The sequence below is a fragment of the Ctenopharyngodon idella genome, chromosome 8, assembly GCF_019924925.1.
Source record: "Ctenopharyngodon idella isolate HZGC_01 chromosome 8, HZGC01, whole genome shotgun sequence".
In the NCBI taxonomy this organism is placed as follows: Eukaryota; Metazoa; Chordata; class Actinopteri; order Cypriniformes; family Xenocyprididae; genus Ctenopharyngodon; species Ctenopharyngodon idella.
Window position 1 is genome coordinate 29053412 of NC_067227.1, and position 24608 is coordinate 29078019.

A 24608-nucleotide genomic window follows, 5' to 3' on the forward strand; every position below is an offset into this window, starting at 1 on the left:
TGGTCTTTGGGCCCTCAGACGACACTGCATCACTCATCGGCATGATTGTGTCAATGACATTACTAAATGGGCTCAGGAATACTTCCAGAAACCACTGTTGGTAAACAATCCACCGTGCCATCTGCAGATGCCAACTAAAGCTCTATCATGCAAAAAGGAAGCCATATGTAAACATGGTCCAGAAGCGCCGTCGTGTCCTGTGGGCCAAGGCTCATTTAAAATGGACTGTTTCAAAGTGGAAAAGTGTTCTATGGTCAGACGAGTCCAAATTTAACATTCTTGTTGGAAATCACGAGCACCGTGTCCTCCGGGCTAAAGAGGAGGGAGACCTTCCAGCGTGTTATCAGTGTTCAGTTCAAAAGCCAGCATCTCTGATGGTATGGGGGTGCATAAGTGCATACGGTATGGGCAGCTTGCATGTTTTGGGAAGCACTATGCATGCTGAAAGGTATATAAAGATTTCCAGACAACGTTTATTTCAGGGAAGGCCTTGTGTATTTCAGCAGGACAATGCAAAACTATTGCAGCTATTACAACAGCATGGCTTCGTCATAGAAGAGTCCGGGTGCTGAATTGGCCTGCCTGCAGTCCAGATCTTTCACCTATAGAGAACCATTTGGCGAATCATTAAACGAAAAATACGTCAAAGACGACCACGAACTCTTCAGCAGCTGGAAACCTATATCAGGCAAGAATGGGACCAAATTCCAACACCAAGAAAAAACATCAAGAGAAAAACCCCTGTGATGTATGATTTGTGGTTCCTCTAGCTCAACTGGTACAGCATGACACTAACAACACCAAGGTCATTGGTTGGATTCCCAGGAAACACCTGTGCTGATAAAAAAGATTTATACAATTAAAAGCATCCGTCAAATAAGTAAAATGTACATTTTGAAGCAAGGATATAAAGTTTGACACTCAGACGTAGTTTTGTCCAGCCATTCTTTATTATCACTGCAAGTTATGGAAGTCTGAACATGACAATGAAATGCACATAAATAAATATTAGTCGTAGAGACGTAGTGGGAGATCGGACATTAATAATAGAATCTGCTTGCATGTAATTAGTGATGATTAACTGATGATCCTAATTAAAGAAAGCTTGTTTGGCAGATATTAGTTTAAAAAGGCAAAAACTAAAACAACTCTGAGCTTCAAAGGCAAATATCCTTCATCCTTTTAAACACAATGGTCCAAGTGAATTTTGGTATGTCAGTTTTCTCAATGGCAGAAATGAAGAATATTATATTTTTTCTACTTCTGCATGGTATAAATGGATGCAATATGGAAAAGCATTCCGTCAGGATTACCTTTAGAAGTCAGAGAGAGGGATTTAACAGGCATTTAACGCACCAATCACAAACGTCACGCTCATGTGCCAAGAACATGGAAATGAACCGTTGTCGTAATAAAGCTTAAAGCAATGCAAAGGCTTGAAATAGAATGGTAATCGTTCACATCTCACACCTAATAAAACATAATTTTGCCAAGGTGAATATACACTTATATCTCTAAATTAATACAGAACCGTTGATGAATAAGGTGGACGTGAGATCCATATTCTCATGTTACTACAATCTACTATGTTATGTTGTGCAATCAGAACAAACTCAACAAATAATAATCTCATAGTTGTTTGGTCAATATTCATTGCCTCTAAAATGATCAACGGACCTTAGACGGGGTAGATGCCATATTTAATTTGACATGAATGAAAATGAGGCTGACATTTTATCAACTCAATGAGTTTTCATTTGTTTTACATTAAAGGAATAGTTCACCCAAAAATGAAAATTATTCCATGATGTACTCACCCTCAAGCCATCCTAGGTGTATATGACCATCTTCTTTCAGATGAACACAATCGGAGATATATTTAAAAATATCCTGGCTCTACCAAGCTTTGTAATGGTAGTGAAGGGGGGGCCCGATTTTAAAGGCCAAAAAATGCATCCATCCATCATAAATAAAATCCATATAGCTCCAGGTGGTTAATAAAGGCCTTGTGAAGTGAAGCGATGGGTTTTAGTAAGAAAAATATCCATATTTAAAACTTTATAAAGTAAAATAACTAGCTTCCCTCAGACGACCGTACGCATACTGCGCAAGTTGACCAAATGAGTAACCCCCTGACGTGATGTATGATGCAGGATGTATGAGTATCGTAAGCTTAGACACCTCTCGTGGCTTAAACAAATAGGGCTGGGCAACAAACTCAAGCTCCTCTTCTCTTATATCGAAATCCTCCGACATTTCTCTTTAAAATTTCTAATTTTAGTCTTCTAAATTCGTGACCAGTGTTTAGTTTTGCTCTATCCTCTGCGCTTATGCGTTCGTCATTACGTCATGCGTAGGGTCAGAGGTTACTCTTCCGCCACAAATCGATGTGTACGGTCTTCTGCTAAAAGCTAGTTAATATATATATATATATATTTTTATTAAGTTTCAAATATGGATATTTTTTCTACCCATTGCTTCACTTCAGAAGGCCTTTATTAACCTGTATGGATTATTTTTATGATGGATGGATGAATTTTTTTGGGCTTCAAAAATCATACCCCCCGTTCACTACCATTATATATCTTGGAAGAGCCAGGATATTTTTAGATATATCACCGATTGTGTTTGTCTGAAAGAAGATGGTCATGTACACCTAGGATGGCTTGAGGGTGAGTAATTCATGGGATAATTTTCATTTTTGGGTGAACTATCCCTTTAAATATGGCATATTCTTATAAGAGCTGTAGTAAGCTGGTTACGTTTGGAAAAATCAAGACACAAGAGTGCTTGCCATCAGTGCAAGCAGTTACACAGTAAAAATATGAAGTGAGCCTGAGGACTGACAGCAAAATATCAGTCAAATGACCGCACGATTAAATTAACTTGACACTCTCCAAATAAAACAGTTCTCTGTGTCTGTGTGTGTGTCAATTTAAAATGTTCACGAAAAGCGGAATACATAAAAGCGAAATCATGTCGCAACAGGGGCATTGACACACACAGGCGAAACTGGCGTTAGACACTAAAACAGGCGGCTAGCTTCTCATGGGAGTCGAGCAGGAGTCAAGTGCGCACTGTGAGAAATTGGTCCGTTCCCCAACAGCGCCGTCAGTTCTGAGAAAGACAGAGAGGTGTCAAATTGAGTCGTTAAGCTGCAGAGAGATTGCTGCTTAACGAGGGGAGTCCAGGGAGCCGCTTTCCTTCACGGGAACATTTTGAGAGCCCTACAAAAATGCTCAGATAATTATCGCAGCAATTAAATCTCATTCTCGCCGGAAAACTTTCCTAATTTTTTGATATAGTGAACCTTTCAGACAAGAGCAGCATACCATAAGATGTAGATGTGATGATATTTGGATTTTCTGGCACAAATAAATACAATTTAGATGAAAAGATCCGTTCTACGCCCCATATACACACATTCACGCACAAAATAAGTGTCTTTAGCGAATCAAATATACAAAACAGGCAATACAACAGTGATAACAGTTTGAGGACACGCACTTTCCTGAACAGGGGAATTAGTGGTAGGTAGAGCGGTCCTGCTTGGACCACCGAGGCCATGCCACCATCCCGAGCAGACACTTCACGGATGTCAAGCAGCCAGGGTTTGCTTGACGGCCTCTTATCCACCAGTTCTTTTCAGTCACAGACACACAACATATAAAGTGTTACGTTACATTCAGTAGTATGTGAATCACAGATGGACTTGATCTGTTTCAACCCTCTGTGCTCCTAGTACATCTGAGATTGTTGGAGGACTTTGTAAGAGATGGATGTAGTTTCCTCTTGATAGCCGTGAAGAGATGAGAGAATGAGAAAGAGAAGGCTACTGAATCATCGGATGGATGATGTCCAGTTTTAGCCCGTGGCTTTGGAGTTTTCCGCAGGGGTACCGTCTTTACTCAAGCGCACAATCTCCTGAGACAAAACTTCCAGATCCTGCAAGACAAACAGAGAGTTCAAACGTGATTCTGATAAAGATCACAGTTATAGTATTAAAAATGTGCAGTAGTTGCATACTGTAAATGTTTATTTGCGGTGCTGCCCTCCTGCTAGGCTTTACACATTAGCTTGAACCCAACCCAGAATATGTGGATTTTTTTTTTTTAAAAAAGAAAAAGTTATGAAGGAGCCATTAGGCAGTCAGGCCTGAGTTCAGCTGCAATCTCACATGGTATTATACTATCATTCTCTCACAAACACACACTCACACACAACAGCAGAGGCAGCGCTCCATACACCATGTGCTCACTCTAAAGCAAAAAAAGCCATCAAATATTAAGTGGGCTGTTTGTTTCTGGGCTGGTGGCCCCAACTGCCAGTAAATATTCATGAGGTAGTTGCTCGCCGGATTAGAGAGAGACGTCGAAAGTCAACAACCGTAGACAGCGGACATTTTGGTCTGTAGTTATGGCTTCTCCATTGATGGTTTGCCAAAATTCATCCCAAAATGAACAGAAAGAAATATTATATTTAAAATATTTTATTAAAAACTTACATTGCTTAAAGTAAATCAAACAGTTTTTACATTGTTTGAATTATTTTCAACTAAAATTACACACATGCTCCCAATTCTCATTACCGTAATGCAAAAAACCCCCCAAACTTTTTAACTGAAAAATGTTTATACATCATAGTAGTATTTGTTGCACTGCTGTAAAAAAAAAAAAAATACTGTATTGTGGTAATGACAATCTAAAGATAGTCATTATCGAGAATATATATATACATTCAGGATGAATCGAGAATGCGCACGAAAACAAGAGGCGGGATTTATCGCATTAACCAATCACATCCAATCATAGCGAGATGAAGGCATTGCCTCCTCTCACGTGACCTTCCTCTGTTCATTCTCAATTACCCCTCACTAAACCCACCGCATGCTTTAGGGGGTCTGTTATAAGTCAATAGGATCAGGGGAGGCAAGCCTAACTTTACCTGCTGGTGTCGCTGTTGGACAGTGTTACTTTATAAAAACGAGTGACTTTTAAACTTTTTAATGTCACATTTTGTAATATTTATGTTGTTATATTGTAATATAGATTATTTTCTCATCTAGTTTTTTTTGAGGAGACACTGCCCTCCCTTGCCTCCTCAGAGGAGTCCACATGCAATAAAAAAAATGAAAGGGTGGATTTGGGTAAATAATTGTCCTGAAAATGTTACATTACAAAATAAACTGAATGTTTAAAAAATAATATTCATTTTCTTTATTTAAATATCAGTTCTTTTTTATTTTGGTGTGAAATGTGACAGACATCATGCGATTCAGACTTTTATAACTATCAGGGGACATATATTCAAGCTGTTCTAAAGTGGCATCAGTGTCATATAAACCTAAAATACACTTTACAAGGGCTTTGATGGCGTGATGAGCCACATCACAGACAGATATACAGAGACAGAAACACATGAAGTTTGTGACCATGTCTTGAACTGCTGTAGATTGAGCTCATCAGCTTTTAAGCAGCTCCAGATATTTTTCATCTCATCTGGAGGAAAAACTGAACGCTTAATTGGCTGTTAACAAGCTTGACGCATCATCGGCACTCACTATTGCGGCAGCCTGCAGGATCGTTTTCCAGCATGTTGCTGTATTGAACACCATCTACAACAACGAAACCTGCAAATACACATCTTACACACATTTAAGTGCATATACAGTAATCCAAAGCATGGAGATGACTAAAAATGATGAAGTTTTAAGGCTTTTAGCTATGAAGTACTACTACTAAATAATTACTTTTAGTAATGATAATCAATGAAAATCAAAAATGATTAAACAATTCCACTTCCAAACTATAGTTGAGTCTAAGTGTTGACAGGCGTGTGCATGTTAGCTTCAAAAGTGGCTCACCCATTTTAAAGTTGGATCTGTGTCACACTGCAAATATAACTATAGTACTAAACTTGACCCTTTATATGCTCCTCAAGATGTTTGCAAATCGATTTCGAAAGTTTCCTGTAATGCAAACCTTCCTGTTTTAGTTATGTACGAGCTTTGCAGAGGGATCATCACTCCATCTTGGTCTTAGTTTGCATCGTTTGTCTCTGCCAAGGTTACGACAGGGTGTTTTTGTAACCTACAACTCCCCCTGGGCACCAACACACACAAGATGCACTCCGTCAAGATCCAGACTGTCTCCAGGCCTCACACCAGCTCAAACACCCCCTTTAGTAAGGATTTTATTCGCATTCACAAAACAGAGTGCAAGCAGCACATATTGGTGCATTAATAAAGAATGTAATGGATGTGAAGTGGCAGGTATGCATATAACGTCTCTGAATGTGGCTCAGCCAATCAAATTTATAATGTATTACTGTTGAGAGTCTTTTGTTTTTAACTCAAGACTTATATAACATGAAGCCACTGTTTTTATACTGATGCCAGAATTATTCATTTTACATGAATAGTCTTCTGGATTGCATCCATCCAGTTCTATATAAACAGAGAAGATAATCAAATAAAATGAGGTACTTTCATTTGTAAAGTATTCAAATCAGTGGATTATACAAAAATAGGCATTACTGAATGGTTATGTAATATTTAAGACAATTTTGGGTTGAATTTACAGCTAAAAATAAGCATGTATGTATTTTAGCAAATGTTTTTATCCAAAGCAATGCTGCATTAATGCATTCAAGGTACAGAAGGAACAGTTAAAAAAAAAAAAAAAAAAGTTTCTTGAGCAGCAAATCAGCATATTAGGATGATTTCTGAAGGATCATGTGACACTTAAGACTGGAGTAATGATGCTGAAAATTCAGCTTTGCATCACAGGAATAAATTAAAAGCTATAATACTATAGCTCATTTTTATTTATTTTTTATTTAATTTTTATCCAATTAAAAAACAACAACACATGGCTTCACTACAGGAACAAACCTCCCATTAACGATGTGCTCTGGAAATATCAAGAGGGGTGTGAGAGGTTAATTGTCATTAGTCAATCTGTGTGATGGTGTAATCCCATCAAACGCATCACCCTGCAGGCTGCCTGACGTGCACTTTCTATTCTTGCTCCTAGAAACATTTTAGCATTAACAACACGCCCACCCTCTGCTTGCTGATGAATAAGACCTCTCAGTGGAATCTCAGGGCCATATGACAGCAAGCCACCTACACACACACACACATCACAAATGCATGATCACACACACTGCCGATCACACTGTCAGAGGGACTGCAGCTACCTTCTTATCTAGCAGGTGGAAAACTCATGGTCAATTCACCTTGATTCAACTGAATGAGTCACTGCTCAACACGGATCAGCTCTTTACTCCCTGTGAAGCATCAAATGTTTCACATTTTTTTAATCAATGCTATGCCAAGAAGCTTGACTATTCCCAATACGGCCTTGAAATCTGCACTATTTTTTGCAGATCCTGCAGTTATTTGTAGAATTAGTAGTATCCGGCAGAATTAATTTAAGCGAGATAAAATTACCAGAAGTATAAATACCAGGTAGGAACAAAAATACTGTATTATTAAACTTTAACCTTAAATTTCAAAAGAAATATGATAGATATCCACAAATCAAAAAGATAAAATAAAATAAGAAAATGTATAAAATAAAATAAGAAAAATGTATAAAAACAAAATAAATGTATAAAATAATAAAATAAAATGAAATAAAATAAAATAAAGCGAAATTACAATACAGTGCTGGCTTGGAAGCAAAAATGTGTAAAACAAAACAAATGGATAAAACAAAATAAATGTATAAAATAAAGAAATTATAAAATAAATAATATAATAAAATAATGTATAAAACAAAATAATGTATAAAATAAAATGGACGCTGTATTTTAAGTTGTTCAGGTTGACTTAATTGCAGAGAATAAAAAAATAAATAAAAAGAGAAATTACAATACAGTGCTGGGTTGGAAGCACTGCAATCATGAGGAAAATCAAAAGGAGCAGAATATTGTTGTTCAATTGATGTTCATATTCTGCTGATATCTACTGAGCTTTCTTGAAGGTCTGTGTGCACAGATTCCACGTGGGCCTAATAATATCCTCTCCAAAGAAGGTTTTATAGCCAACCTAAACTGACCTTGTTCAAAAAAAAGTTTGTTTTTCTCATCCCAAATGGCTTGTCAACGCTCTATTTACCTTCTGTAGGTGCATGTTCTTTGTCAGTTGCTCTTCCAGCATGTTCTGCAGCTTTTTGTTCATCTCACGCAGATTCTCATCTCCAGGTTTCACCAAGTCCCTCAGCACAGAACTCAAACTTCCACGCTCACCCTGAGCACCATGGACCACTCCAACTCCTCCTGATACATCTGAGAGAAAGAGAGAGAAAAAGGTGCAATTTTAAAGATGGCAAACAATCTATCACTCCAGCTTGTGCTTTTTAACCATGTTTTCCCCAGTAATGCGCTCAACACCCATGAATAAAGATGATCTCTATCAGGGGGCCATTAGTGTCTGCTGAGTGAATACAGAGTGCTTGCGTTTAGAGGAAAACATTTCTAACGGCTCTCGCCTCACACGCCACAACATTTACGAGCACCTCGAGTGCAATCATCTACAGGTTTGACGAAAAAGCCATGTACATCTTAATGTTGGCAAATAAACACCGTTGCACATTCATGAGAGCCGCAGAGAACAAATTCTAGCGTTTAAGAAATTCAAACCCCAGTTAAGGTAGAGAGACTGACAGTAAGGATGGAGTCAAATTAAAGGCAGCCTGACAAAGTCTGTCAACAGGGTTCATGACAGTAACACACAACCACGGAAATGACCGTAAGCAGGGGACATCGGTGTGGGGTTGTAACTGGACAAGGTGGTGTGTTAAAAAATGAAAGATGTTGCTTAATTGATGATTAATGGAGGTGAGTGTGCGGAAAGGCTGAGATACCGCAGGCCTCTTATCTGCACATTGGAAAGCCTCCTTAAAGGCTGGCTACTAAGATGTTGTCAGGTTCCTGGTGAACTGTCAGATAGTTTAGTGGAGTTTTTTCCTCTGAGGGAGGACAGGGAATCGAGCTGGCCAGCCTCTGCGTGTCAAGGGCATAAGCAATAAGTTCGATCGAGCTGCTTCTTTCTCGGTTTTCACTTCATCTGGGTGAGTGGAGACATTCAAGGTCAGCTCAGCAGTGTGTCCCTAAACGGTGCTGTCAAATAACCTCTTACACCTGTGGTCTGATGATGGAGCACATGGGAAATGTGTCACTTCCTGTGGGTGTTTAAATGCAGTTTCCAATACAATCTCTGAAAAGGCAAATACCCAAGTGAAAACCTCTGTTAAGTGAAATAAAATAAAAAAAATTAGGATTCATGATTAATTTTTAGGATAGAATATATTGCAAGCTATTTAAATATCAGTTAACACACTAAAATTCAAACACATACTAAAACTAAATAACCTATAAAACACTGCAAAAAACAAACTAAAAGTAAACAACAGAGTGAAAAATAGCAAAAACTAAACTGAAAATAAAAGAGAAAAATACAAAATTCCAAATTACAATTTCACTGGCTATAGCTGCCCCTCAGAGGGATAGTTCACCCAAAATTAAAAATTATCCAATGATTTACTGACCCTCAAGCCATCCTAGTTGTATATGATTATCTTCTTTCAGACAAACACAAATCGGAGATGCACTATATTGCCAAAAGTTTTGGGACAACAGTACACCACTGTATCCGACGCTTTGCATTGCACTTGGTGATGTAAGGCTTGGATGCAGCTCCTCGGCCATGGAAACCCATTCCATGAAGCTCTCTACGCACTGTTCTTGAGCTAATCTGAAGGCCACACGAAGTTTGGAGGTCTGTAGCTATTGACTCTAAAGAAAGTTGGTGACTTCTGCGCACTGTGCCTCAGCATGTGCTGACCCCGCTCTGTGATTTTACGTGGCCTACCACTTCGTGGCTGAGTTACTGTTGTTCCCAATTGCTTCCACTTCGTTATGATACCACTAACAGTTGACCGTGGAATATTTATTAGTGAAGAAATTTCACGAATGGATTTATTGCACAGGTGGCAACCTATCACGGTACCACGCTTGAATTCACTGAGCTCCTGAGAGCGACCCATTCTTTCACAAACGTTTGTAGAAGCAGTCTGCATGCCTAGGTGCTTGATTTTATACGCCTGTGGCCATGGAAGTGATTGGAACACCTGAATTCAATGATTTGGAGGGGTGTCCCAATACTTTTGGCTATATAGTGCATCTCCGATTGTGTTTGTCTGAAAGAAGATGGTCATATACACCTAGGATGGCTTGAGGGTGAGTAAATCATGGGATAATTTTAATTTTTGGGTGAACTATCCCTTTAAGTACTATAAAGAACAGATTATATACATTTCAGTAACAACAGTATGCATATCGAGTGATGCACGTTAACCTGGATTTTTAAAGCATTAAGTTGCTCAAGCGACCGTGACCTGTTCTCATGACAGGCCATGTCACAGTTAGTTGAGGAGCTTAATGCATTGTTACATCACAGTATATCAAGTTAAGCACTAGCAATCTCACGCCTCTTTAACCTTATTAGATTGGTGCAAGAGAAGCATATATGTGTGGCTAACAGGAGAGCCTCACTCATGCACATTAGTGCAGCACACAAGCATTGCTGGTCACGCCGAGCTATTGCTATAAGCCCGGAGCCACGAAAATGAAGTAGAACGTGATGCAGTCTTGCTAATTGAGATGTTAACTTCACCCCCCAGAGGCCTGTTCAACCTTTGAATGCATGGTTTTAAGCGTTAAAGGCCATGAATGACATTTGTCTCGCCCCTGAAGCCTGACAGTAAACACCACAAGGTGCAACGCACACCTTTGCTGTTTATCTGGACTATAAGATAATTAACCTTGTCAGCTCACAACAGAAGCATAAAGTGAATACTATGCCTGGTGAACATTCGCAGCTTTGACATTTTAAATGGTTACAGTACTGCTGTGGCCCAGTGTTATAGTTAATGAAAACGCATAACTTAGAGGGTTATTTCACCCAAAAATTCTGTCATTAATTACTCAGCCTTATGTCGCTCCAAACCCGTAAGACCTTCATTCATCTTTGGAACACAATATATTTTTGATGAAATCCGTGAGCTATCTGGCCTCCGATAGACTGCAACACAATTACCATTTTCAAGGCCCAGAAAGGTAGTAAAGACATCGTTAAAATAGTCCATGTGAGTATGTAGGAGACTGACATGGAAGAGAAGAAATTGTTGAATAAAGTAATTCTTTTTGTTTGTTTTTTGCACACAAAAAGTATTCTCGTCACTTCATAACATTAAGGTTGAACCACTGTAGTCACGTTGACTATTTTAAAGTCTTTACTACTTTTCTGGGCCTTAAAAGTGGTAATTGCGTTGCAGTCTATCAGAGACCAGAAAGCTCTCGGATTTCATCAAAAATATCTTAATTTGTGTTCCGAAGATGAACGGTCTTACGGGTTTGGAACGACATGAGGGTGACTACTTAATGGCAGAATTTTCATTTTTGGGTGAACTAACCCTTTAAAAATTAATTGAAAACATCTTTGAATAAAAACAGAAATAATAAAAGTGGGGGGGAAATCAGCCAATAAAGGCTTAAAATGTAATAATCAGCATCAACCCGTTATTTTGGATTGCTGGCTGGAACTTGTAAATGCTTCCGGTGTGCAATATCTGTCAAGTCACGACAGTGATTGACCTTTTTTATTGTCATTTAAAAACTTTCAATGTACTCTACTCTTATTATAAAAAAGAAATTTATTAACATTTATTTAGCTCTAAGTAACCTTTTGGTAAGGAGACCTCAGAATTCTGAAATCGAATGAAAAAACAAAATACAGTTTTGCTTGATACTAACTGAAATGAAAAATAAATTATAATTCCTGCACAGGAGAGACTTTGTGTTGGTTTCAAATAAAGGAAAAATAATATATGTACTGGAATCGGATATCGGCCAAAATGAGTTGATTTTAGGAATCTTATAAAAGTAGAGACCATTAAAACCCCCCTGCATTAACATGGAAATGCCACTGAATAGCAATAACACCAAACTATGCTGAAATATTTAATGGCATAATCTTTTTGAATGATACCAGTTAGCACAATGACCTAAAATACTACAACAAAAACTAGACAATTCAGAAATGAACAATAATACAATAAATACTAACAAAAAACTAAAAATTGAAAAGACAAATTTAAAATAAAATTGAAATAAAACATAAATTTAAAATAAAAAAAATAATAAAATAACTCTGATGCAACCATAATGGAAAGAAAATTGAGCAGAGTTAGCAATTCCATGTTGCAGTCCAGAACATTTTCTTTCCAAACGTGCGTCTTTTTCCAATAACCACTGCCTGCTTAGCATATCAACCAAATAGCCCATTACAACCAATGCATTGCTTCATTAGTATTCCATTAACATCTACAGTATGAAAATCACAGGCTTCATCTTATGATGTTGCAGTGTCTCTTTTCACCATGGTGTAACTCCCTCCAAAATGAGTAACTCACACTAAAGTTAATGCATTTGAGTCTTTGGGGAACAAGATGAGTGAATCCTTTGACGGCAACATCAATGTTTGTACTAATGACATTGCAAATAGAAAATTGCACAACTGTCTGTAACCCTTATTTCTTCCATATTGATCAGTGGCATTAATTCTAATTTGCTGGAGCGTAAGGATGAGCACTCTATGGAGACACTTTGATAAACCCACAAAGAAGATATACAAAGAGGACTCCCTGCTCTAATGGCTGGAAAATGCCGGGCCGATGGCTTTCAAAGGTGTGGAATGGCGCCAGGCACAGACGGGATTCCGCTGTTGGACCAGCAGAGGATGTGAACCTAAGAAGCCAAGTCACGAAAGCAAATGAAGATTCGGGATGGAAGGTACACTGAAGACACGCAGATGTTCCCGACTCACGACTCAGGGGATCGCTGATCACACGCTCGACTGGACTATGTCAGAACAGTGTGAAGGTCACAACTTGCAGAAGATAAAGTGGGACTTAACAGGGTTGTGCACCATTAAGAATTTAATTGAGAACAAGACTCGACAATAAGGACTGCCCGATGGCCCAGGGCCAGCGTGAAAGACTCTCGGGCCAGTTGACGGAACGGTTACTTGCCTGATCGGGCCAGTGATGATCATTTGCACATTTATAAGCTTTGCCAATTTGAATATTCAAGCGCACGCAGTGCTATGTGATTAGTTTTGTGTGCGCAGCAACACATTCAAAGAGCACACTCAGAACGCTGCGTCTCACATCGCGCAAATACTCTTTCACGTCTTCCTGAGCTTGCATGGACAAAATTATGTCAAATTGTCCATCTTGTCGAGTATCATCGAAAACAGTTGGTTATGTCTTAAGTGAACGTAAACGTGAGATAAGATGCATGTGTAACAGTATGTTGGATCCGTGCAGCTCTTAAAGTGACAGCAGCCTAATATTCCTGCTGCTGTCTGTTTTTATATCAAACAAAAAAAAAAAAAAAAAAAAAAAAAAAATAATCGCTTACTCCTCTTGACTTAATAACTTTAATAAGGGTTAATCTATATTTATATAGTGAAGACTATGCAGTGATATTTTACATTTGATTACTATTTCTGTACCTGAAAATCTAGTTTAGACCTACATGAAAAACCTGAAACCCTATTTTCCCTATTTAATTAACCCTATTTAATTTGTATATGTTTGTTCTGTTGTATTTATTTGTGCTATTGCTCATAATTGATTATTTGTTCTTATTTTATTAATGACTGCCTGTAACAATTAATTTTTAGGCGAGTAGTTTTTGGTGTCATAACCTTATTTATTAAGGTTACATGGATTAAAAAAAACCAACTAAAACAATATAGGCCTATTTTATTTTATTTATTTATTTATTACTTTTTTTTTTTTTTTTTTTGTGGTGGGGCCAGTGAAAATTTTGGCAGTGCAAGTAAAAATTTGAACCAAATTTAGAAAAAATCCTTAGCGTTGAGCCCTGGAGAATGTCTTTTTAATTCCAATTCAATTACTGTGAATTTAATTTTAATTTAGGTAGCAATCAGGATGCAGAAATGCAATTTCAAATGTATGGAAATGTATAAACGAACTGAAATTCGTCATGTTATACAACTGGAGAGGATACGCTCCCAGGAGTCCAAATCTCATCGCCAATTCCAAACTGTATGGCAGGCCTTTGTGGATTTCCTCAAGTCTGAATAATGTATTATTATTGTTTTCATTGTAATAATCCATTGAATCTATGATTATGCCTTGCTTATGTTAGACCTCCCCGTCCCTTGTTTTGTTTTGTTAGGGTTGTTACGGTTGTATTGTTTGGTTTTCTTTGTATTCTTAGGTTGGTTCACTACATAAATTTAAATAAAATATTTTTAAAAATTAACTGAATTGAAGGGAACCAATTCTTTAACTCTGAATTTTGCACAACCCTGGCTCTTAGTGTTTTTAAAGTGAACAGCCTTACTGCATGTGTGAAGAAAAATATAAGTGAAGATAGTGAAGATACAGAGGAGAGTCATGGCAGCCAGAGTTTGGCCTTGAAGAATGTACTCTTTAAGCCTTGTTTCAAGATAACAGCAAAAAGCATACAATTACCATGCAACTGAAACGGTGGCCACTTCTTTGCAAGCCTCATTGGGAATCTCCTCAGGCCAGTGCAAGAGTCAGCAGTCCTGAATCAGTCAAACTGGCAGATCCTGCAAGGCGGCTGCAACCTCTCAGCCATCTCTCACTAGAGACACGGCACTTAACAGAAAAACCTCTGCCAGGGGGCGAACAGGCTATTTCATCTCGACAACAAGGTTCCTTCCTGTTTACAGCCATGTGTTATTCCAAGTTACAGATGTGACCCCTTCTTTCGAAGGAATCCGTGTAGATATCGATGATCTGTTCTTCGCATATTTTATCTTGCAACCTCTGTAAGCAGAGTGCCCATTAGCACCCGCTCCCGGCGGTGTAATTCGCTCTAAAGTGGACCAAATTTGCTTGCAGAGGGAAGAAAAATAATTCTGCTATGACTCACAATCACTCCCCCATTATCTTGGTGGGTTCTGGAGCTATAGGACGCACGATAAGGATAGTTTCTCCCTTAAATGATGCAGCAGTAAGAGGCCGGAGTACACTGAAAGGTTAGCTTACTTCACGCTTCAGTAGAGGCCTAAAACAGGGTACAAGGAGGCAGGGCAGAGGGTTTCCAGACTGCAGCAGCATCTCACCCCAGATGACTTCTTCCAGCAGCACTTAGGCGGAGCACACATGACTGCGGCATGTTGCTGAGTGGCTGATTAGTGGAGGCTGCGCAAATAAACCATCCTACAGCTGTCTTATATTACACACATGCAGAGTTCCACCAACGAACATTTATATATTATTGCCTACCGCTGCTTAACAGTTGACATTTTCAGCATTTGTCTTAACGAATACAGAATGATCCTGGGTACACATTACCAGGAGCATGTGTCCTGAAACACTGCAGAGGCGCTTACAAGGTTGTGGGACTGATTTGCGCAATGTCGCAAGCCAAACGCTTGGGAAAACTGTGCCTTTTACAATCCGCAGAATCTTCTACGCAATCCCTCTCTTGAAGGGGAGAATACTGTGGAACGTTCTACCAAAGGAAAGGGTCAACAATACCCCCAAAGTGGCATACATCTGGCTTATCTGAGGCACTTCCTGACTTGCCATTTCCTCAAAACATCAACAACAACGGAAAACGCTACTGATTCAAAAGACTATGTACTGTATGAGATAAAATGTTGCACTGTTTCATTTGTTATATCACTGGCATGAATTTACGGGGAGCCGCACTGGTGTAAGGATAAAGTAAAAGGGAGGGGAGAGAGGATGGAGGAGAGGAGACAAGAGGGGTGCTCAGTCTTTCTGCTGCATTATTGAGGATGAGTGTTGGGTTCACTGAGGCATGTCGGCATTCTGAATCATTTACATCCTGCTAATGTCAGCTCTCATCTAGCGCTGCTACCTTCTGCATCCTTTCTTCATTTTTCTATGAAGTCTCCACCTCCCCATTTTTACATCTCCCTGGGTCTATCCTCAATTATTGTAGGAGATAAAGGATTGTTTCCAGTGCTATCCTGGCCTGAACCAGATGGATATGGTTAAACACAAGACTTGCCACCACATTAAAGATCACATTGGATCTCATATGAATAGTATAATTGGGATATGGGCCCATCTTATTCTTTCACAGTCTGGATTGATTTTGATACTAAAAAAAAAAAAAAAAAACATTGTTACCACATGTTCTTCTCAATCCTCACCTCTCTATGGATATCTGCAATGGGCAAAAAAGCCTTTACATGAACAAGCCTGTTTTGTAATCTCTCCTGACACCCAGAGATCTTAAACTTTTATAGCACAATATTTACAATTAGACGACACCAGCCTTAATGGAATCTAGTCTGCCATTAAATGTTAAATCAGTCAGTCATGAAATTAAAACAGGAGAACACATGGGGTGGGAAAGACAGGAAGATGCAACATTACCACCTCCACTCTGTTCTCAGGGAAACACAAGAGAAGCCTTGCTTTAAATGAAGCAAAAAAGTTTGAAATGTCTCAATTACTCCAAAGACAATGCAGGATGCTGATAAGCAAATGCAGCCTTTATGTATACTCACTTTATGCATGTATCCAATCAGAGACAAAGATGGACGAGAAGCTCAATTAAGATTCTGCCTGTCTAGTTCAGAAATCTTTACGGGTATAATGTCACAATCGTGAGCTCATAAACATACGGCCCACCCACATTCACTCCTATTCAGTATTCAGCTACTTTGCTCGTCCTGCTGAAAGACAGTATAAACTACAAAGGTTATTCAATCAGATGTCATTGAAACAATCCATTTAATTCAAAAGGGCATAAAGAAGGTGGAAATCGGTCCAGTGACACTACAAGACACCTTAAAAAACATCATAAGTAGAGTGCAGAAGGGCGGTAGAAACACTTTACAGTAAGTTTAATGTTAATTTATAAATTAATTTATAAGATTTTTATAGCCAATTCATGTTTGTTCATAACAGATTGGCTAATGTTAATTTATATATACACAACATAAAATTTTGATTAATATATGCTGTAAGTATAATTGTTAGATACCTTATGCATTAATAAATGTTAATGAATTTATGCTTATTATTAAGTGTTACAAAAAATGAAAATAAAAGGTGTTTAACAACTACACCACAAATATATAAAGTTCTATAGCTGTTTATAAGTCTAACTATTACATAAATCTAGAGTTTCTGTATGTGAACTAAGGCTGGGCTATGGAAGTTTGAAAAGTACCAGTGCTATTTTCCCAGGAGACTTAAATGTTTTTTTTTTTTTTCCTTCTTCAAGATCTTAGTTTGAGTGCAAAAATCCAGAGCTTTAGACCAAACTTCTGTGAGACAAGCCCTGCCAATATTATTGAATTTGACTGTTTTCATGCACACAAGCAAACCAAGCTGTCAAGAGCTGCTCTGAATGCTTCCAAATTCTAAAAACAGGTCATGATGTATCAGGAGTGTGTTCAGTCCACTGAAAAAGTGACTGTTACTTGAATTTCACAAAGTGCTAGAGAGTTCATAGAAAGAGTTAGAGTTTATAGACAACTTTCTAGACAAATATATCTACTATATATGATGACAAATTTAATGGAACATTCAGGGTTCAATACAAGTTGAAAGTTAAGCTACTGACAGCATTTGTAGCATAATAATGATAACCACAGATTTTACTTTTAACTGATCCTCAGTTGTATAAAAACAGAGAGAGAGAGAGAGAGAGAGAGAGAGAGAGAGAGAGAAAGAGAAAGAGAGAGAGACACTAGTACAACCATCCCTTTTAAAAAGAGATGTGACACTTTGTGCTATTGTTAACTAAAACTATGAAAAATATTTTGTTAACCGAAAGCTGAAATAAAATCTAAATTATATTAGATGGAAAAACTTATTTTATTTTAGTTAGATGCGAAGGCATTTCAAATTTTCATTTACGTTTATGGTGAAGTACTAACCCTACTAAATATATATATATATATATATATATATATATATATATATATATATATATATATATATATATATATATATATATTTAGTAGGGTTTAGTACTATATATATATATATATATATATATATATATATATATATATATATATATATATATATTGACCTGACCATGTTTTGCTTAAGTGTTATCTGACATTATTAAGATAATTTTTTTTCTGACACAGTTTAACTCTGAGATCTTGTCATATTTTATTACCTTTTTTTTTTTTTAAAGTATAGTGAATAAACTGTAATAATGAATGAAATGTTCAAGGTATATACACACACATATTATATATACTTAATAAAAGTGATAAAAGCACATAAAATTGTAAAACTAAAACTATAAAAATAAAAGCTAATTTAAAATATTAATATATACAGTAAGTGTATATAAATAATACTAAAACAATACTGGTGGCATTTACCACTAATAAAGTAATGTTAAATTCAAGTAAACTTGACAGGAAGTTACTGTCTGTGGTGATCAAACTTATGCTACAAATGTTGTTGATAGATCTTGTACTGAATAAAAGTTCTCTTTGTAGTGAACTATACTCCAGTACAGAATTTCTGAATAGATGCATCCTCATCTTGCTTACATTTAACACCATCACATTCAATTACAAGAACACAATTAACTATTGATTAATCATGAATACAAATGAACCCCAGCAAATGATTTTATAAATCAGCAAAGCAAAAACTACTGCAACCAGACAGAAAGGGACTCAATCTGTTCTTTGAGTCAATGTTTATGTTAATTTAACAAAGTATAGACAGACAGATAACAACAAGGGATTGTTTAATTCCAATCCATCAAAAGTGTCACAGGAATAAAACACTTCTTTGATCATACGTCCCTTACAAAAAGACTGTGGCTGTGATTATTTTCAGCTGCAAAGTGCTTTTTCAAGAATACCTGAGAACTATACAGTGGCACCAAAATAGCAGTGTTACAAAGATAACTAATAAAACATTTAGCAGGAGATTATGCAAGTACGAGTGCAGATATAAAAATAGAACAAAAACATACAATAAAGAAAATTATGCCATTTCTCTGTATCAGTCTAAATAGTGTTTTATTTTTAATGGACCTGTCCTATTCAGTTGATAGCATAAGGTCTTTATCCGCGCAGACACAACATAGTGACAACCAAATGTTTGATACTCTTCAGCTAACAGTTTTCCTTAGAATAAAAGCACAATCGGTATCAGCTATCACCTGACCTCATCTGTAAACCGTCACATTATGTGCTTTCAGAAAACACGCAAGTCTGAGGCTGTGAACAATGACAAACCCGCTTACCTCTACGGCTGTCCATGACATATGTCTCAATAATGGCACTCTTTTTACAGATGTCATCAGCCATTGAGGCACAGCTGACCTCCAAGTGTTTCACCTGAACAGAGAGCACAAAGATAAGATCTGCAATAAACTGCCAGGCGCTACAACCACACAAAAGTGTGATAAACCTGATACGAAAGCACAGGTGTGGACACTGCCAGCTAGGGTTTATTTTCATACAGTTTTGGATTTAGATTTAGAAAATGCTCTTTAAATTTAGTCAGTTTAAGTATCAATTAATTTCACAATTGAAAAGGCATATTAATTTTAACAATATAGCAGTTTACAATATTATGTGTCCCAAATTCAAACCAAATATCAAACACTATGGATGAAAAGTTTTGGGTCAGTCAGATTTTTTAATTGTTTTGAAAGAAGTTTCTTATGCTCAATATTACAATTGAACCGTTTTGATAAATCAAAAGTTAAAAAAAAAAAAAGCATTTATTTGAAATATAATTTTTTTTTTTTTTTTACTTATGATCAATTTAATGCATCTTTGCTGAATAAAATAATTCATTTATTTAAAAAAATTTTTTTTTAATTTTTTTAATGTTTGAAAAACAAATTAGAAATATTATTTATTCATAAAATTAATAAGTATTTTAAATTAATTTAATATTAATTAAAAATATCAAACATACATCTAAACAAATTTAAACAGATTTATCAATATACAGGTGCTGGTCATATAATTAGAATATCATCAAAAAGTTGATTTATTTCACTAATTCCATTCAAAAAGTGAAACTTTTATATTATATTCATTCATTACACACAGACTGATATATTTCAAATGTTTATTTCTTTTAATTTTGATGATTATAACTGACAACTAAGGAAAATCCTAAATTCAGTATCTCAGAAAATTAGAATATTGTGAAAAGGTTCAATATTGAAGACACCTGGTGCCACACTCTAATCAGCTAATTAACTCAAAACACGTGCAAAGGCCTTTAAATGGTCTCTCAGACTAGTTCTGTAGGCTACACAATCATGGGGAAGACTGCTGACTTGACAGTTGTCCAAAAGACGACCACTGACACCTTGCACAAGGAGGGCAAGACACAAAAGGTCATTGCAAAAGTGGCTGGCTGTTCACAGAGCTCTGTGTCCAAGCACATTAATAGAGAGGTGAAGGGAAGGAAAAGATGTGGTAGAAAAAAGTGTAAAAGCAATAGGGATAACCCCACTCTGGAGAGGATTGTGAAACAAAACCCATTCAAAAATGTGGGGGAGATTCACAAAGAGTGGACTGCAGCTGGAGTCAGTGCTTCAAGAACCACTACGCACAGACGTATGCAAGACATGAGTTTCAGCTGTCGCATTCCTTGTGTCAAGCCACTCTTGAACAACAGACAGCGTCAGAAGCGTCTCGCCTGGGCTAAAGACAAAAAGGACTGGACTTATGTTCTCTGATGAAAGTAAATTTTGCATTTCCTTTGGAAATCAGGGTCCCAGAGTCTGGAGGAAGAGAGGAGAGGCACACAATCCACGTTGCTTGAGGTCCAGTGTAAAGTTTCCACAGTCAGTGATGGTTTGGGGTGCCATGTCATCTGCTGGTGTTGCAGATGACATGGTCAATGCAGCCGTATACCAGGAAGTTTTAGAGCACTTCATGCTTCCTGCTGCTGACCAACTTTATGGAGATACAGATTTCATTTTCCAACAGGACTTGGCACCTGCACACAGTGCCAAAGCTACCAGTACCTGGTTTAAGGACCATGGTATCCCTGTTCTTAATTGGCCAGCAAACTCGCCTGACCTTAACCCCATAGAAAATCTATGGGGTACTGTGAAGAGGAAGATGCGATATGCCAGACCCAACAAGGCAGAAGAGCTGAAGGCCACTATCAGAGCAACCTGGGCTCTTATAACACCTGAGCAGTGCCACAGACTGATCGACTCCATGCCACGCCACATTGCTGCAGTAATTCAGGCAAAAGGAGCCCCAACTACGTATTGAGTGCTGTACATGCTCATACTTTTCATGTTCATACTTTTCAGTTGGCCAAGATTTCTAAAAATCCTTTCTTTGTATTGGTCTTAAGTAATATTCTAATTTTCTGAGATACTGAATTTGGGATTTTCCTCAGTTGTCAGTTATAATCATCAAAATTAAAAGAAATAAACATTTGAAATATATCAGTCTGTGTGTAATGAATGAATATAATATACAAGTTTCACTTTTTGAATGGAATTAGTGAAATAAATCAACTTTTTGATGATATTCTAATTATATGACCAGCACCTGTAAAATACAACCTGTACTTAAATCACGTAAACAATCCATGTGTTAGCATAATTTTTATTTGACAGAAATAATGATAAAACAGTTGTGCAAAAAATTCTCTTCAGTAAAAAAATAAAATATCCTATAAGGCATATTGTGAAATCTAGAAGATTTATAAAATAACATGTTTAATATGACTGGCACTGACATGTTGGCGCTTCCAGTCTCTCTTTAAAGCAGAAAGGGTGATGTAACTTGTCAAAGCCCTCACTACATATTTCCATTCAAATAGTTACTAACTAAGACCGGTCGATTAAAATGTGAAAACATCAATACTGGCATGCATATTTCATGATTCAAAGACACAATTCAGCACTTACAGCCCCCCGTGGAGCACACAGCAGAATTGTGTCCGAGTGAAGGCTTGGGCTAACCTGGGCTGTTCCATGTGAGGTAAACTTTTCCTAGGAACATGAGACTGCAATGATTGGTTAAAACATCATACCTTCTCCTCCAGCATCCACTTCTCCTGCTGGACCTCAGCGAGTCTCTGGAAGAGCTCACTGACCTCGTCGTCTGAAAGGTCAGCAGGTCGCTGGGACTGAGGGCTGCTGGTGTTGGACTGTAGTAAGAAAAACAAAACTTTACTAAAACATCTTCATTACTTACAGATATGCTGAAAAGACCATGTTTTGACCAAGACACTGTTGTTGTCCATACAAGGTTCACTGACAGACAAAGCTTCAAAAAAGGTGTTTTTTAAAAATCTTTTCAAAACTGATGTAATGCATATTTTTGAGTCATGAACAATGTGTTTTAACAAGTTTCAGTTGTTAAATAACATTTCAAAGCGTTTAAATTCATTTTTTGACTGTTTTTATGACAAGCAGTACAACCAAATAGTTGTATATACCATAGTTGTATCACCTGACATGGAAAGTGTACCAACCTGCCATACTTGAAATGAGCAGTTTTTACCAGTATTTTACCAGTATGTTTAATTACCAACTAACATAAATACATATAAATAACTAAAACTTACCAAAATAACAAACTAAAGTAAAATTACAATGAAAACGGAAAATATAAAATAAAAATAAAAGCCAGTTTAAAATATTAATAAATCGTATAATCATATATAAAAAAAAATATTAAAATAACACTGAACAGGTTTGGAACAATATTATGACAATTTTCATTTTTGGGTGAGTTATCTCTAACTTCAGGTTATTTTTTTTGTCTGTAACTTAACACTGTGCCATTCAGCGTCACATGAAAGTCACAGGAAGGAATTCCACCAGCCTCGATCATGTGGCGGTTTTATTTTGTCCCTTAGTTTGTTTCAGGGCGTTTCAAGGAGCTGGAAACGATCCAAACAAATGAAGGTCGGCTCGTCCCGGAGACTCTCGCCGTCCCCTGTGTGTACTATTTTCATCCCATGAGTCTCATTTTCCCTTAGGCTTAAAAAATTATCTTCCCTTACAAAAGGAAGATGACAATTCTCCTTAAACACATCTCAGACATGACTGATATGCATTATGTTTCAAATTGATGGCCTAAAACAGTCTTGACATGTTGCATTTAAAAATCAACTAGATGATTTATGAATGAGGCATCATTAATGTCTGTAGCACAAAGGGTGAGGGACTGAGTTGCATGCTGAAGTTTAAAACTTAGTTTTAGGGGTTTGTTCAAATTCCTAGCCTTGGCAAACAGCAATAATTAATCAAATGTACCTCAAAGTTTCTGTTTTTCTTCACTAAACCACACTTACATCCCTCAAGATAGTCTAGCATGTCACGACAACCATTCTTTTCTCCCCTGTTTATTCACAGGCACGGTATATTTATGGAATTTACACGGGTTCTGGTGTTTATTAATAGCTTCGGGAGGACAGAAATGCAATGGACAGAAAAGCTCCTGGGAGCTGGAGAAAAGGAAGCATCAACTGTGGCAACAGTATTAGCAAGGGTCATTGGCCCCCAGTGGGCGGCTCTACCTTATTGGTGCTGGGAGCTGATGCGCCGTCTTTCATGATCTCTCTGTAGCTGAAGGAGGAAATGCTACTGCTGTCACCCGTCTGCTGCGTACGGCTCGGGGAACTGATCTCAGACAATACCAGCTCCTCCAGACCTGCAAATACAAACATGATGCAAAAAGAGGAATATTAGGAATGTTATAAGGGCATAAATCACTAAGCGCTGCAGGTTAGCTAGATATTATATATAGCTTATATAACTTAACTCGGTATGTTTAGGCATACTCGCTTACTATTAGGACAAGACTATGCAAAATGGAAACACTCAGTGAAGGGATGCACGATATATCATCCACCATAATCGGTATCGACCGATATGTTAATTTTTAATGTTATCGTTATCAGTCCGATATATTAAGGCTGATAAATAATTGATTATTTCCTTCAGCTGAGACACTTCAGAAGCACACTGTTCACAATGATGGTTTTGAATTGCTTGAAATATGATTGGAGTCACTTCAAAAAGGGAAAATACAGTTATGTGCAGAGTAAGTCATATAGGCTACATAAAATTATAATGAGAACATTATAATTGTGTGCTTGAGACATGGCTTTTAATTGTGAAACTTTTGTTTTTGTAATCAGGATCTCAAAAATTATATAAAAATTTGGATTTAGATTTATCTGTCAATATATTGGTTATCGTCTTTCAAATATAAAGAATTATCAGTTATCTCTATTGGCCAAAATGTTCATATCGGTGCATTCCTAACTCAATGAATTTATAACATGTACAGATAAGGATATAACCGTTATGAACTGAAGAAAACTGGTCTCAAATGCATTAAACAGCACAAGCATCTGACAGGTGGGCAAGTCCCTTTAAACTATATGTTAATGAGTTATTTTGAAGCACTTAATATAAAGAATGTCTCATGTTTAGGACAGCTTGATTATGCACATTTCCTGCAGCAGTTCAATCTATTTCCTTGGTTATTTTTCAGAAGCAATGTAAATGGT

General features: G+C 37.2%; 1 protein-coding gene across 3 annotated transcripts in view; it reads right to left on the reverse strand.

The window, feature by feature from the left end:
* Nucleotides 1-928: 928 nt before the first annotated feature.
* The window catches only part of gripap1 (GRIP1 associated protein 1), a 50372-nt gene continuing 26692 nt past the window's right edge, over nt 929-24608 (reverse strand). For all 3 annotated transcript variants that reach the window (XM_051902960.1, XM_051902959.1, XM_051902958.1), the window contains 5 exons: nt 23610-23743; nt 22116-22232; nt 19339-19432; nt 8123-8292; nt 929-3945 (listed from right to left, as the gene is read on the reverse strand). In XM_051902960.1, coding sequence (XP_051758920.1) covers nt 3865-3945; nt 8123-8292; nt 19339-19432; nt 22116-22232; nt 23610-23743 — 596 coding nt within the window. In that variant the 3' untranslated portion in view covers nt 929-3864. The remainder of the gene's footprint in view (nt 3946-8122; nt 8293-19338; nt 19433-22115; nt 22233-23609; nt 23744-24608) is intronic.